At 42.0% G+C, this 17,610-nt stretch overlaps 1 protein-coding gene across 1 annotated transcript; it reads left to right on the top strand.

Moving 5' to 3' along the window:
* Positions 1-1,734: 1,734 nt before the first annotated feature.
* On the top strand, positions 1,735-2,808 carry LOC144931344 (protein LRATD2-like). Its single transcript, XM_078855146.1, has one exon. The coding sequence runs from the start codon at positions 2,029-2,031 to the stop codon at positions 2,806-2,808; it is 780 nt and encodes a 259-aa protein (XP_078711272.1). The 5' UTR covers positions 1,735-2,028.
* Positions 2,809-17,610: the final 14,802 nt, after the last annotated feature.

Here is a 17,610-nt window from a genome sequence, read left to right on the forward strand (position 1 = left end):
CAGGCTGTGGTCCATGACAAGTGCTCTTGCTATCTTTCTAGGGTCCTTCGCGAGCTCGTGTGCCGTGTGCCGATTGGTCGACGGGCGCTTGAAGCGGCACACCTGCAGCCAACTCAAAGGTAATGAGCGACGTGGATGGGGGGGTGAGGCTCTTGTTAAAATTAACATAAGGGGGGGACTCGACCACTTGCAACGTACCGGCGGGGATGTTCACTTTTCACCGCAGTGTACACAATTCCTTACACAGCAGGTGGCAGCAGGCCCTGCGTGAGTTGCGTTGCATTGTTAGCGCCTATGTGAGGATTCCTTTTTTTTATATTTTATTCATCCCTAGATTTCTATTTTCATTCCGGTGGGAAATTGTGCGAGGAAATAGTTTGAAGAGCCTGCAACCATTACTCGGAAAGTGGTGCGGTGTGAACAGGAGACTATATTTTCTGCATTATGACAATTCTTATATTGGAAAAGGAGTGATTCCTTTTTCACGGAGCTACAACATCAATGCAGATAGGCCATGCTATAAATTGGCTGTGCTATATATCAGGATGGGAACATATAGCAACTAGAAAAGCCCAAATGGTGCTGATGCTTATTGCGTTTTCTGCCCATGCTGCCATCCATTTATTGTATCATATATCAGGGCTTAATTTCAGCTGTAGCGGTCCAGGGCTGAGCTCCAGAAAGATTTCCCCTCCCCCCTCAATAGTAGGGGGTGGGGCGGGGGTCCAGAGCATTGGGAGTTGGGGGGCCCCAGAATATATTCCATGGCGAATTAAGCTCTGGAATGTATCATATTCAAGTAGTCAAATGCGCAGCGGAATTGGTTAATCAAAAACCATTGTGAGCAAATAACTGTGAATTGAATTCAATGCAAGTAAATACATAATTACGTGTAATTATTTTTTTCTGCTAGAATCAACTTTATGTCACAGTTAAAATTACACAGACACATGAAATCACACGATCGCTATTTTTAATATGTCCAACCAGACGCCAGTTGTTTGCTAATTGTTTTAGCGCCGAACAGCATGAGATTACGCGGTGCGGTGACATTTAATTTTACTTTCCCGAGAAGAGAAAAAAAAATCGATGATTTCACGTCGTTTTTTTTATTATCTCGTTATTTTTCTGTCGTTGGGAAGCAGAAGCTTGGGATGAGTTGAGCAAGCTGTGAATGATGAATCGTTCCTCTGGAGGGCTGCCAGCTTACCTGAGTAATTACTCAAACTTGCACTCCTTGCGAGTGTTTATGAAGCTAGACGGAGGCTATGCAGGCAAGCGGACGATCTCTGGATAAATGCAGGCTGTGCCAACCTGCGCTGAATATCGAAAAGTGTTCCTTTGTTCAAACACATCATTTATGAGTGTGACATTTGTAAGTGATGTATATATGTGCGCTCCAAATTATTTTAGACAGTTTTATTTGAATAATATTCAACCAACAAAATTTTCATCCGTATATATAAACAAAAAATAACACTGTATGTTATCATACGCGTTGCTATATTTTGTTTTATGTGTGCTGCGGTGAAGGGAATTTACAAAACAATGTTTGTTGATTGTAAATATTATAGCGCAAAAAAGAGATATCCGTTTCACTCCGTGAAACATATGACACGTAGACCATTAAATAACACCCCTGTTACTTGGTACGGCCCAGGCATTGAGCAACAATTGTGCAGTAGGATGTTGAGTGCCTGTGAATACTGCACGAGGCTACGGGAGAGGCAACTGTAATGTTGGGCTTTTCCCGCACCGCGGCTTCGCAATTGAGAAGTTAATTCATTCCTTGGAGTTGGGCACTGCACGTGCGTGTGACCCTGCTTGGCGCTGGTTATTCAAGGACGGCTGCTCGCTGGACAGCATCTATCTATGGTGAATGTGCCGTGGGAATGTGCTTGTGATTTCTCAACAGAAGATAGCGTTTCCTGTGTGTGTGTGCAACTATTGACCCAAGAAGCGCAGCCCGTCAGCACACTGTAAAAAACTAAAACTGTTCCGTGGCAGACACACGCCAAATTGAATGCGATGGGAAACCAGGTGGAGCGGCTGACTCACCTCACGTACAACGAAGTGCCAACCGCCGACCCCACCGGACTAGATGCTGACCTGGGCTCCCAGATCGGAGTCTCCTACATTTTTTCTGACGAGGAAGAACACGTGGAGGAGGGCAGGATTTCAACAGACGACACGAACACGGCTGCCCACGATGACAGCGGCAACGATGACATCGAGTATACGGTGAACCACAATGACAAGTGCATCTTCTCCAAGCGCAGGACTTGCACCAACCTGCGCACGTACCTGCCGGACGTTCTCGCTGCCCGCTGCAAAGCAGGTGACCTCGTCGAGTTCGTGAGGGCCCTCAAGCAGCCGCATTGGGCCGTGTGGGTGGGCAACGGGCAGGTAGTCCACCTTTGCAACCAGGAGATCAAGAGGGAGACGCTCGCCCTGGCCTCGCGCGGATGGCGTGGCCGAGTGGTCAGCGACTGGTACCGCTTCAAGCCGCTGGAGGTCGAGCTGGTGGTGCAGAACGCGTGCAAGCACGTGGGCCCTTCGCGCGGGGTGGCCGACGCGCGTTGGCACAATTCGGAGGGCTTCGCCGCCTGGTGCCGCTACGAGCGGCGAGAGTTCAAGAGCGGGGGCGAGATCCGCATCGGCAAGCAGCCGTACACGCTCAAGGTCTACCTGGAGGAAGAGCCCATCGCCATGAGCTTCCAGAGCCTGGAGGATGTCATCGGCGAGAGGAGGAAGCGGGACATGCAGGGGAAGGGTGCGCTGCTTCAGGAGCTGAGACAGGAGCTGTGACGGTGGAGGGGGAGAGCGATGCGGTGGTTGAGCATCAGGAGGGCGCGGGGGGAGTGGGGGGTGTCACCACTTTGGCGTGTTCGGACAAGTTCGACGTAACCCCTTCTGGGATCAGGATTTCAAGTGGAAAAGACGTTTTGCTTTCGTCAACGAACAGGCCGTGTAATGCATTCGTGCGTTGAACATGTTTGTGGATTTGTTGGGAGGTCAGGTTATCGAATTGGATTTTTTTTATTTGGCGCGCCGTAAAATCTATAAGAGAAGTCCAGTGATCTACGGTTACATATTAAAAACGTTTATTAGCAAATGAACTGAAATTACAGTGTGGACATCGGGTTTATTTATTGTTTAATGGTACTCATCCTGGCGTGTGTCATGACCAGGTTTGCATTTCAATGTGCGGCTGCCACAGCGTATTTTTCCTCTTCTTGTGGAGACGCACAAAGCAATACTCCACACAAAGAGGAGCAAGTGGCAGAAATAGAGGTTGTATCTCATAAAAGATTTATGATCAAAGGAGGAGCCCAGCGTGCATTTCAATTTCAATATATTGAGAGAGAAAAAACTCAGAGATGTGATTTTGTGGACAAGATGTGACAGCATAATGGCATAAAGGATAACGGTACGTGGTTGCTCAAGATTAATATTTCAATAATTATAGACGAGACAGTACAGAGAACATTTTAAATAAAAACAATTATTCCATTATATATTTCATAAATCCAAAACGCCTGTTTTGTAATGTCGCCCACGCTGACTGTAGTGTTTCAAATGTAGCTCCTTTAACAGTGATCGGTTAAGTAGTTTAAATAATTGCTGTAGTATCATTATTATTATGATGCATAACCATTTTCTGCCCGGTCAATGCGCAAGCATTAAGACTGGTTGTTCAAGAAGAAAAAGCAAAATAACTTTAGGATTTAATTTCCCTCCAACGTTCGCATAGTTGCTGGGGTATGTTATGCAAATTACTTCATACTTCCCTGCTCACAAATCTCTGTTGAAATGTTATAAAAGCAATCGAAGAATGTGGTAGGTGGATAGGGGTGTGAAATCTGACGTACCAGAAAAATAATGTTTTTTATAGAATATTTTGCAACTGTACATGCTATTTCTAAGAGTATAACTACAAAAAATTACAGTCTATCATACCACATGAAGCGCATTGTATTTTGTGTCCATGGTTTTCTATAAAACGAATGAGCATTCACTGTAATTTGTTGAAATAAAATTATCTGCTGGATTATATGAGAAACGTAATATCTTTATTTTCAATCTTGCAATGTTATGAATGACTTCCCTTATCAATGATTATGTTATTTCAGCTGGGACCTGGGACCTGTGACCTGGTCAAGGTTAAAAAATATCAGTCACCACATCTTATTTAAAAAATAAAAAATTCTGAACTTTAGGTGACACGTGAAATAAAGGTGTTGTTATCGCTGCCTTTGCCTGCATGATGGATTCATCTCATTTGTTTTCATTGAAAGAGATATATGTGGGTCCCTACCCCAAGCTATCCATCGTCATGTGGCAGTGCAAGATTGATATGTGTCACTGATATATCACACGGTATCTGCAATTTACTTAACAACGTTGGTGCAGCAAGTGTGGTTGTAAATGGTGGCACTTTTAAAAGATTGAGGATATAAAAATATTTTACAACAAATTATTAGATTATAGCTACATTGCAATTTTAAAAATATATATTTAAAACAAATCTATATTTCAAATTGTTAATAAATGTGTGGTTGAGTTTTGATTAAAAATTGTGAATATTGCCTGATCCTTTGTTACATTTTAATTCCTGAGCCACAACTCTGACCAAGATCATATTGCTTCTGTGCTTCTGCCTCTGTCTGTCTGTCTGTCGTGCTTCGCTCGTTTTTATGAAAAAACTTGAACATCTGCACATATTTGTAGACAAGAGTAAGCTCCCTGAACTTGTGTTTGAGACCTACGTCTAATGAGCTTACTGTCATGTTTAGCGGTACAGTAAGCTATATATTGTCTCGCTAGCATTTGTTTTGACAAATGCGGGTGTCTGCCTATGTGACCGTGGAATAATTTGCATTTACTTTAATGTCCGATTTCTCTCTCCTCCAGTGAAATGTTTATTGTTGTAAAGCCAGTCCTGCTCGAAAAGAAGATCTCTCACCGCTTGCTACCAGCACTTAAGGCGAAGGGTTTGCTTTAACTTACGGTTAGAGATGTCACTTTTTGTAAGGAGTCAGCGATTCTGTTTATGAAAATCCAGTCCTGCAAATCTTAAGATGGGGTGGAAATTTCCACGACTTGCCTATATCAAATTGTTTCATCTCTCAAAAAAAAATATTCCCAGACAGCAGTAACATGGACAAACTGAAGGGAGCATTGGCTTTCACACTTGAGGTGTCCAAATATCCACATCAGCTTAATCTGTCACAATGCATCCTCCATCCACACTCTTAAGGAGACCGATATTTTAAGGGCCCATTATGGAGCTCTGCTTTACACTTATTTGTGTAGCAGTGGTTATATTAGTTTTCCTAAAACAATATTGCAGTGTTGCTTATCATGGGTACTTGTATGCCGAAGCTTGATTACTACCGTATTTGTTTTGCATCCTTCAATACCACTGCGTCGGATATCGCACGTGTGCTCTGTCGCTCTCCAGTGTGTTTCTTGTGGTTGTACCTCGTGTTGTACGGCGTAATATCATTGTCCAACATTTCGCCGAACCTGCAGGCAGCTTCTTGAGGAACTGAGATGTGGAGCGTAACGTCAGACATCATGCTGAACAACGCACGGTACGATCTGAAAAAAACTCTTTGGAGAGCGGAGGAGCATCCTTCAATGTTCAAAATGTTCCTTCCTTGTGTTCATCTTTTAGACACTGAGCAATTTTCTTTAGCTGCATGATGCACGAGTCCACAACCCATATCAGTGTACTGATTCAGCACTGCTGTTATCAAAAGTTCAAGCCCCAGTTTACCACCGGAGGTAAAACATTACAATGTGCAGAGGTTGATGGTTTCAGCTAAGTTACAGGTGATTGCCCAGCAAAAACGCAATTCCCAAAACCAAAAAAGTGTCATTGCTCTTTCTGAAGCTGAACACATCTTTTGAGGGAAACATTAATAGGCAACCTATATGGAGCGAACTCCACTTAGGTGCAGTGCTACGGTCTAGTGGGTGGATAAAAGTTGGCGATTTAATAGTATTGAAAGTACTTGTGCAACATCTAGCAGTTATGGCAAAGTGACCTGCCCTCTACAGAGGCATCCGAAATCAGATTAAAAGCGCCTTCTGATGCCAGACGCTGAACTGGTATAATTTTTTTGTCGAAAATCCCTGAAGGAGAATGAAGGGACGCGTATGGCAGGAGGCGACGAGAAAAGTTAAAAACCAAACATTCATAAATTGGAATTCGCGGTAGCCAGAGAATGTGTATACAGCCATTGATTGAATCTATACGCTTGGAACTTTTGAGTGCAACAACATTTCTATGCATGGGTTTTGTCAAGGTATGCCTGTGTCCTCCCACAGACGCACATTTACCGGCCGAACATTCCAGCAAAGGACTCCCCCGTGTGAATGCATGGTATTAGTAGTATTTAGACGCTAACATGGTTTTAATGGTTAACGCACTGGACTTGCAATCCACAGGTTGCCTCTTTCATCACATCCACCGAAGCGGCGGTCGAAATAATAGGCAAGTCTGTTTAATCCATTTGCCCCGCGTCAACCAAGGAAGAAAATTGGGTTCGCCACCATCAGGCGCGAGTGAAAGAGTAGGCCAAACACCCTTTAGAAGGGGCTCTCTAAAGCTCCCACTCGTGGATGCCCTTCGGTCAGCATTGGCGCCAGCAAGACATTGTGCAGCCGCGCCTTGACCACCCTTCCGTTGTGCTTCATTCCGCAATACCACAACATCGGTCACGAGAGTATTGGCCTATCAAAAAAAACTCGGGATATGTTGTTCATGGTCAGCCGCAATGTTGTTCGGAAAAGGGCACCGGCAACGTGCGGTGTTTTAAATTTAAGCCCTGTGCAGTCCCGGAGTGTTGCAGTGTTGTTATGGTAAGTACTGCAGAAAAGAGTAATGATGTGTGGTGACGTATGGTGAGCATTGAGAGCCCTCGCAGCCAAAACACTGAAATACCGTCGTGGTTTTTGTTGTTGTTGTTGTTACTTTGCGGTTTGCTTCTAGGGCAGTTCTTAATGGGCAAAAAGAGATGAAAATAAATTGATGCTGGAAATACATGCTGACATACACACAATAAAAAAAGAAGGCAGTATGGCAAAGGGTTTTCACTTCTTTTGAAGTATTCTCTCACGGGTTTGATGACCCGCTGTTGAGTTCAGGTTAACGCAGATTCTCGTGAATTCAATGGAGCAATACATCTTTTTTAAATCCTTTATATTAAGTTCGCTTGCTTGCTTGCTTGCTTAGGACCGTGCAAATTTTTCGGTCGTTTTTAAACCCACTTCCCGTGATCCAATCGAGCTGACATTTTGCACACAGACTCGTGCGTGACAATAAATTTTCGTGAAATTTTTTTCCAAAATTTTACACAGTTTAGGGAATTTTTAAAAAATATTTAATTACCAATTGCTTAATGGTGGCAGACAATCATCTGACCCATAGGTGGCAGCCATCTCAAGCCAGAGGACGAGAGGACTCTAGCCGCCACGCATATAAAGGATTTATAGTGAAAAACTTTGTTTTTACGGGTTAATTTTTACAATGTCAGAGGGAATTCACACTGACCGTTATTTTGTACGAGAACTTGCGATCAGTTTGTTTTTAGGTAAATACACTATTTATATTTTAACAAAGAAAACATTCACTACTTGTCTGCTCGCTTATCCACGGCAACATCAACGGTGGGGGGGGGGGGATCTTGGTGTTTAGCCATTAAGCGTTCAATTTAAACTTCACTATCGCCGATGTGAGCAGGTTAATGGTGAACAAATGAAGAACCTGCGGATGTTTTCTTTGAAAAGTGCACGGTGCTGAACCTAACATTGTTTTTTTTATTAATTAAACCGTTTACACGCCTCGTCCTAAAACGAAATTACGAGGATCTCCGTTTTTACTCGTTTTTAGAAACGGCCTGAACTCTCCAACAGGTTCGAGAGCAGCTAGACATTTGTTTTCATCTGCCAATGCTGCTACTCGCGGTTTTGTTATTATCGATTTGAGGGCAAATACCATTTTCAAGACCATTCTCTTTTCGTGATGGGTCATCAGTGGCTGGGCAGAGACCATCAAAGTCATAGCACATGAAATCCTTTCCAGACAGGAGTGATCAATGCTCTTTTGGAACTTGTCTGCCCTGTGGCTTGAACCTCAGATCAAGAGATGTTGGCTCAGTTCCCTGACATGGACATTACCCCCCCCCCCCGCCCTGAGCTACCAGTCACTGCTGAGTGCTTTCTAATATGCAGTAACCTGCTGACAAGGTGCTTATATAAGTGTTTTTGTACTGCCATTACAATGCTCATTGAGCTATACCATATTCCTATGCCATGTTGCTGAATTTATGGAGAGAATAATAAACTGTGGATTCATTACCAATCTATTCAGGGGAATGGTGTCTTAGTCCATGTGAATATACTGCACAGTGAATAATTGAGAATGTGAACGGTTTTACATGGCGTGAAGTGATTCGTTTATTTGGCAATTATGTTTTCCAATGAAAGTAGTGTAATTACAGATGAACATAAAGCCAGCAATGTGAGATGCGATAGCAAGCGAAACAGTTTTAAGTTTGTTTTACGTTCAGCTGCCCATGGACAAATACACTATATAAGTGCATCCTGAAGCAGTGGTTCATTACATTGATGAATTCACACTACGTAGGCATAAGTAAAGGATATATTCACCGCTTGAGTGCTTTGCCTCTGCATTACCAATGGTGGGTGCCCTTAATCATGAACTTTTTTAAATTCCATTGAAGGATATTTATTAAAATATGAATTACTCAGGAAAGACAAAAACGTATTGAGAAAGATGAATAGGTTTTACATGTACCATCTGTCTCATTAAAAAGCTGCCTTTTCATCCCCTCTTAACGGCATATTTTTTTTTACTTCAAAATGAGTGCACCATTATAATTGTCCCCGTCGATACTGCGAAATGTGTAGGGGGCCACGGCTGTTTCCTCCGCATATTCGACACCGCTTTTACCCCCATAGCTCTTCTGGAGAAAACAATCGTATTTACAGCAGCCAAAACAACAAACTCAGTGCTGAACTATGCGCGCACTGATCCAGAGGCGGCCGGTTCAATTTGAGTCTACACCGCCCCCGTATTGCCCAGCAGTATATGTGGTGGTGGTGGCAGTGGTGGTGGGTTAACGTGTGAGTGGTCCCACCATTTCCAAGGCGTCTGGCCGGACAACCCCTTCTCGAGCTTCCTCCAGCAGGGGCGTGAGTAAGCAATTGCAGGGCTGAAACTTTAGCTTAAACAATACACGACAGAGCGCCGACGTCGTGGGGTTACGGTCATTACGTTGCGAACTTTAGCCATTATTGAAAGATCGTGAAGCCGAATACGTTAATTGCACTAAAACTTAAACTAAAATAAAAAAACGGCCGTTCATTAATCTAGCAAGCACCTGTACCTTTGCGGTCCGGGCTAAAGGAGTCCCACCAAGCAATCGACCGGAGACTCCTTGAAAGCCGCCTCTCGTGGGAGACTTAACAAGATAAAACTGCCAGTGGGAATCCTGCCAATGCTTTGGGGGCTATTGGCACGGAGAGGTAGATGGAGCAGACTAGAATAGAGAAAATGTGTGAAATGCTGATAGCACACAACGTTGCACCATACACATGGGTATTTTTTTTGGTGACAATTTCTTTATCAAGGTTCTTACATTGTGTAAGGACATACATAATGAGCATTTACCATCATCTACGCACGTGTAAAGCCATTTATGGTTTAAAGTCCAAATGGAATGCCCAATTACTAACATTTCTGGTAATGTCCCCTCCCCCCTTTACATGTAATGAGGTTTTTTTGCCAGCTGGATGGTAATATGTAAAAAAAAATATATATATATTAATAAAATATAACATAAAAGCTAATTAAAAAACAAACACTCATTACGTGGTGTAATTAACATAATACCCAGAACCGTTGAAATAATGATGATTTTCACAGTGTTGACATGCCATTAAACTGCTAACATAATTTTCGCCCCAGTAATAGGCATTTGTCCGTTATGTTTGTGCTATAGGTGGAGTAAATAGCTTAACATTGCGGAACATTGCAGAGGTACCTTTTATTTCGTTCACATTCGCTATTTTAGAAGAGCATTGCAGCCCTTATCCCTTGCATGTATTGATTTTTAGTGCTTGAACTGTATTCTCCTGAGCTCTGGCCTCTTCACTAATTGAAGAGATAAATTGGAAACAAATCCAGGTAACATTTCCAGACATCGCCAGTTTCAAAGCACCAGCTAACCCTAACAGCCAGATGGTGTTAAAGTTCAATGCTTTAATTTTAAATGCAGCAGAGCGACGTTTTAACACATTTGTTGGAGCAATCTGCTGCGACAAATGCTCTCGCTAAATATGCGGATTTATTAAGATTAATACAAATGTTGCATGTGGAGTCTCTCAGATGTCATATTTAGGCTATGTGTGCATTTTTGAATGTTCGCCAATTTGATATTAGCGATGTGATCTTCAAGTTTCGCCGGCTCAGTACAGAGATGTAAGCCGCTTAATGCTGGAAAGTGCACCTGAAGCAAATTATCTCGAGTGTTTCTCTTCAAAGGTCCATTCTCAAAGGCATATTCAATCTACACTACGAGACATCTCCTTTACCAGTGGCAAAATATAGTGATAGGTTTTTACCCTGTCAACTGGTACAAAAACTGACACCTTTATACAAGGCATCATGTTTGCAATAACCACAACACAAGCAGTCAAAATGCAAACAAAAAGAAACAACTCTGATAATGATAATGATATGCACTGTCCTTGAAGTTGATTGGTCCACACCCGAGACAGCTTTTCTTAGTGCCTCGTCTCCATTGGTGTTGGACCAGATGACGCCAAAAGGACAGTTCATATCATTATCATTATCAGAGTTGTTTATTTTTGTTTGCATTTTGACTGCTTGTGTTGTGGTTATTGCAAACATGATGCCTTGTATAAAGGTGTCAGTTTTTGTACCAGTTGAAAGGGTTAAAACCTCTCACTGTATATTCAATCTCTTTATCATGCGGTCTCCTTTCTTTTCCTCCAGTGTCTGGACGAATGAAGCCATCACAAGTGTCGTACCTGTGAATCTGAATAAAATCGATGTTACATTGTATTATCGTGCTAAGTATCTTCCTTTATAACCTATCATGTGTTGATTTCATGCAGTTGCGTTGTCCTGCAATTTTACCGTGAATATTCTGCCATTAGGCCCGACGACAATCCAAATTACTGTTCTGTGTGAATTAATTTAACATATACATGTTATATGTTTCGTTTGTATATCGTTGCATTTCCAAATGTTTTCCTTGATATTGCGCCTTCGCACATTTAGCTCGTGACGGTTCATTCGTTTTTCAAAACGTGAGGATGCGTGAATGTCTCATGGCATAATGCCATTTAAATGTGCCTGATGGTCTCGCCTCGGCCCATCGCCCAGCCCTTATAGCTTCCGTTTTATCTGCCTGGATTTCTGAAGATTGTAGTTTTATCGGCAGAACAGAAATAACGTGTCGCTTCATCGTAAGAGCAGCGTTCTCAGTCGCCATTAAGCATGGCCAGTGGAAAGCCATTCCACTGTGTATGTGTGTGAGTGTTGCTAGGTTGATAAAGCGCAGTCTTTCTAGACTTCAGTTGCAATGTTAGACCTTTGATTAAATTCTTCATTGCACTTGACACTGGACTGGAATCTAATATAGCGGACATAGTAACAAAGGATTGCTCAATACGTGGAGTTTGAAATCAATGCAATTTACAACTATTGGATTCTGGAATTTCTGAAATGTCTTTGTCCATTGGATACAAAGTTCATATAGTGGTGATGTTAAAATATTGGAAGGATCTTCTATTCAGTTAGGAATTTATATATTATGACTAATACATTTTTTGACATTTAAAGCATGGCATGTTAGCTGTGATTACTTTAACAGTGGAAGGATGATGAACTGGGTAAAAACACAGTATTTTATCAGGTGTCATCAATTAAACGAAGTGTTTTAAGACCCCAGAATACAAATATTAGCACATTTATAAGGGGGGAGGGGGGTGGGTTAGTTTCAATGCAATGGTTTTCTCCATCCATCTAGCTATACAAATTAAACTTTCTTTTGGTTTAAAATCAAAGAGAGATTCATGAATTCCCAGGGAAGTTGGCTTCTGCAATTGATTTTTTTGTACTCGAAGTCTCTTCTGTTAATTTATGTTTACTGCACATGCCTCATTATATTATCACTATAGGAAACATGATGCATACGAATCAATAGAACAGGGCATATTGTATATGATCAGCATTTTGATCCTTTTCGATGCTCCAAGATAAATTAACCCAAGGGAAAGGGTCGTTGTAAACGTTTGCAGTGTTGATTTATATTTTTTTGGTCTAATCAATATATTTCTTGCATGAGTTACTTATTTATGGAATGCTGATATGGTGTGATATCGCACTGGACTGGGTTTCTGTGTCATGAAGTATTGAAGTATAAATGGGCTACACCACAAGTTGGTTGATCGGCTGGTTGGTGGGGTAAAGTATGGGTAATCAAACCTCTTTAAATATGTCTATGGGACCAATATATAACTGCTCAAAGCCGGGCTTTTAACACTTTCATACTTGCATTGCCTCTTGGCTCTGGTGTAGGCCAATCAGTTTCAAAGACAATGCGGATATTATCAGAGCATGTTTGTTTGCATGTCTTGCTACAGATATGTGCGGTTAATGCAGCCTCGGTACCTTGCAATAGGTATCTGGTGTTTGAACGTCTCAACACCTGTTTTGTTGCTAGAAAGGGTAAAGCCTATTCTTTTTTCATAAATCTTCAAAGATGTCTGACCAGCATGGAAGAGTGGCAAATCGCCTTTCGAGGAGCCCTCTAGAACTCTGCCTCGTGGATTCAGTTTTGCCAGTCGTGGTATAATAAGTTTTAATGAAATGTACCGTACTCGTAATGGAAGAACTCGACGACTCCAGGAAGTGGCCCCGAAGCTTGCCATAATGTAAAGGACCGTGGTCAATTACAGCCAACGTCAGTTGACCGTGGACAATTAGACCTAAGCCGAAACATCTTATACTGTATATAAAAAAGAATGTTTAATATATATTTTTATGATAGAATATAGTATTGTCATCAGTATGACATAAGTATACCAAGTTTGCAGTCGATACCACATTGGGAAGTGGGCAAAAATTGAGTTACAAGATTTGAGGATACAACAACGGCAACAACAACAGACAGAGTGAGTTAGATAAAAGCGTGTAATAAAAAAGAAGTTCCATAACTGCAATGGCGGAGCCAAGATTTTCAGGTAGGGGGGGCAACCCCTCCAGCAATGAAAAATGATAGAGGAGTTGTTAGTAAGTAAGGACTTGTCCCTTGCTTTTTATTCGACGCGTGTGCGGCGATGGCGCAGCCATCGATCGAGGGTCGAATTCGAACCGCGTTGTGTGATCTGCATCGCGCTCGCTGAAGGTGAATGCCTTCAGGGAAGTCGTGCACTGTATACGCAACTGCGACCAATTCTGAGTCACTTATAACCGCTTTGCCGTTACTTATTGCCAAGTATGGACTCAGACTATTGTCCTATCATCTCATAAAGTCCCTGGCACGTAATAATATGCTATACACAGTGGCAGTGGGGGTCGCAAAATGCCGATTTATTACGAATACACCACAATGATCCGATAGAAATTAGGGATTTCGATCGGATCATTTGGGGGGTACGTGCCCCCCCCCACTGCATGACTGCTCCTTTACTTTTCATAATTTATTCGATAAAAAAGTGTGGCTGGCTGGCGGGCTCGCCGTGAATATGAACAGCGTTATGTGCATGATACAGAGTGTTTTAAGTATTTATATTCATGAAGAATATCCATATGCATATACTTTATACTATATACAAATGATTCTATAAACATTAGTATGAATTGATATTTATTAAGCAGGATTAATCTAGGCCGGAAAGGGATTATGCAAGATGAGAGACCTGAGATGATAATGTTCATCTTGTTGATCCGTTTAAAAAAAGTGATCTTCCTGATGTCAGCAGTACCAATGGTGTCTTACGTATGTATGGCAAACTTTGTTTACACCATACGTAGCTAACCTCGCTAATGCTGTTCAACTTCACACATTCGATAAGCACTTGGTTCCATTTATTGGCTTACTGATATCATTAATTGAGCTATGCAGACTGGTTATTTTTGTTTTTTACCCAGGCAACCAATTTGTGATATTCAGCGATTCTAATATAACGCTGTACATCAAGGTACATATTACAAAGCGTTTTTAATTAGAGCTGCCATTTGGAGAGATACATTGGATTAATAAAAACTAATGGTAAATGGGCCAATATCAACATCGCGTGTGCTGACACGGTATAATGATTATCACAATGGAACTGCAGTCCAGAGACAAACGGGTTCGATCTCCTGAAGTGACAGTTGAAATAATGGGAAATTCTCTTAAATAATCCCTCCCTTTCCCAAACTCTGTCGACCCAGCAGTATGAATGGGTACGCCACAGTGAATCGATTGGCGGGTTGCATGTGGCCATCGTGGAAGAGTAGGCCAAGTTCCCTCCACAGGGGTGCTCTTGAACTCCTGCTTTGTGGAGGCCCTTCTGCAGTCATTCGGTGTGAGTAAATACTTTCAAGTGCTGCCCGTTTGCCAGCAACAACAAAAACAAATAGGGTGAGCTTTAAAAAAAAAAGCATTTTTTTTTACTTTGTAATGCCAAGCGTTTGCGAACATATACCCCCTGAAATATTGTAAAAATAAAATGTAAAGTACTATAGTTTAACTTAATTCGTATTTACATAGTTAACTCATCAATTATAGATATCGTTGTGTCTCACAAGAGGTAACTGATTAAATCATTATTTTATTTCACAATATGCTTCAAAGTGTTTTTCCCCCCCATCTAATAAGCATATATCCGTTATAAAGCACAAGTGCATCAGATATTCTGCTAACTGATGCATTTTTAATTTCAATGTCAATTCTTTATCTATTGCGCATTTCCCGAAAGAAGTGTTTTTTACGAGGTGGGGGAGGGGTGGAAAGTAGAGCAGCATGGATCAGTGGTTGCAACTGAGCAGTCTGTTTATATAAAGCTGAAACGCTCAGCTAAATTGATTAAAGTGCATGGCAATTGGGGCGTTTCAATGTTTGCAGTTTTTATTCATTATGTTATAATAAATTGACACAAATAAACGTGCACTTTTTTTTACGGGTTTTTGTTATTTCATTCAATTCGGTATATTTTTGTGCAAGAAAGTATTTGCGTCATTTTTGACTCTTTCGCCGTACTGTGTTATAACATGCCAAGGCTCTATAAATCTCCCGTAGAGAAATGAATATGGAACATCTTGTCACTTCATTTCATCCCTTGGTCTGCTCTTTAGGGAACCGTAGGTGAAAGGGTCGGTGCATGATAAGTGATTTCATGTTATGAACTTGACAACTTAGATGTGATCACTCCAATTATACAATGTACGCACGATGGTGGTAATCAGAATGTCTTCGATGTTGCCTTACACTATCTTTCAGAGCAGGTCTCTGCTTATAATGCGCTTCAAGACAGTGGGAAATTAGGTGTCAGAGGTAACAAAAGAATGGAAATCCGTCGTCTTCCGCGTGACAACATACGTCTCCATTGCTATTGAAATCCTCTGTTGGTTATTCGAAGGCTATGTTTAAGCCTCTCTTTTTATGCTGCTGTCGATCAATTATGTATACGACATTATATATATTATATTTTGACACTTGTACAATTTTTTTTTTCATTTCGTCAATCTCTTTTTTTGCATAATGTTATATTCAAAACTTAAAGGCCTTTTGCTTTGGATTACGGTGTAATGCACAGGGTCTTTGACACAAATGCGTTATCTTTTGGTTTCATGAATATCATTGGGGTTTCACTGGAATGGTGGATGTGTGATAATAAAATGAACGTGATTTCCTCCTGAAATGAGCATCGAGGCAATGGCTCGTCTCCTGTTTATATCCCAGAACCAGTAGTGGAAATTCCATATTCCTATTGTGGGGGGCGAATCTCTCCACATACCAACCACTGTTAACCTCCCCACGAAGTGGTACTGATTTTACCAACCCCAGGGGGTATGATGGGCCCGAGCCAACCCTCAACCTGGATTTGAACTCGCAAACTTCTGATTGCGGGCTGCTCGCTATACCGCTGAGCCACGTGACCTTGTGCAAGATCATGTTGCTTAACGTTGGCCAAGACTTAAAGCAATCCTGGGAGTATGTTTTTTGTAACTGTGTTCACTTCTAACGTATGGTGCGAACTTTATTATAGTTGTGACTAGCACCTGTTATTTACAACGGTTTGGTATGTGTGGCGTTTCGCCCTCGATTCGTACCACATCTGTTTACATTCCGGGAGTCTCGTTTTTACTTCAGTGCGTGTCACGGGACGTCCTTTCGCTCTGCCTTTAATGCCACAGCAGCCCAACAAAATAAAAATGTTACCGTTTATCCAGACTGTTATATGTTCAAGGGGAAACAAAAACAACGAACTGACAACAGTTTTCTCACGAACACAGCCGTGAAACCCAGCACACCAGGGCCACATGCACGCTCGTATGGCCACACCAAGTCACTCCCCCCGTGGAGCTATAGACTTTTAAATCAAGATTAAAAACTAATTTCTCCAGGATTACTTTTTGTATTTAGTTTGGTGTCCCCCCCCCGCCACACCACCGATTAGCACGATTGCCTACGTATGGCGCAAAATCAATTCAACATACACACAACACCTCTCTTTTCACATTTTACAATCACATCTTTATTTTATTTTAAACATTTTATTCAACAAAGTATGTTTGTGTATGTTTAACATGTAGGCTTTCGCGACCAATATCATCCATTATACCGTTTTTTTGGGGGGTTAGAGCACGTAAATATATAAATGTGTCGTTAAATCCGCCACCACCCGACACAGCCAACTAGTAAGGGTTGTCACGTAAACAGAACGTGGCCAATTCGTCACTAGTACAGCACCACCGGTGTGTTGGAGAGCCAAGCCACAACATTTACAATCAGAGTACGACGTTTCGCCAGTAAATTACAACTAGCTTCATCAGGCGACAGACAGATTTGTGGATAAATCCTCCTGTTTCGTTCCTTAAATAGAGGGGTAGATGTTATCATGCCACTTGTGAGCCCTTGACGTGCGAAGGCGGTGGGGGGTGTTAATGAATGCAATGAGTATGGGGTTATTCATATGGTAATCGACGTACATTATGCATGCACATTGTTATTGTACCTCCTATCGTTTGCATGCAATAAATTATCAGTACCTGTTATTGTCTGCGTACAGGTAATCCCCATTGATGTAGAGGCATGCATTTAAACAACATATTATTTTATGATTCGCTTCCAAGCAGCACTATGCCTGTAGCAGAGGTCGCAACCGGGTACCCGATACCCGTACCCTACCCGATACCCGGCTACCCGTACCCGTACCCGGCCGGGTACGGGTACGGGTACCCGTTTGCGACCCTGGTGCGGCCGGGTACGGGTACGGGTAGGCCGTGAGTCACTGGTGAGTAACCGTTTGTCACTAATTTCGGGTAGGGTACGGGTAGGG

Source organism: Lampetra fluviatilis, chromosome 4, assembly GCF_964198595.1.
Source record: "Lampetra fluviatilis chromosome 4, kcLamFluv1.1, whole genome shotgun sequence".
Classification (NCBI taxonomy): domain Eukaryota; kingdom Metazoa; phylum Chordata; class Hyperoartia; order Petromyzontiformes; family Petromyzontidae; genus Lampetra; species Lampetra fluviatilis.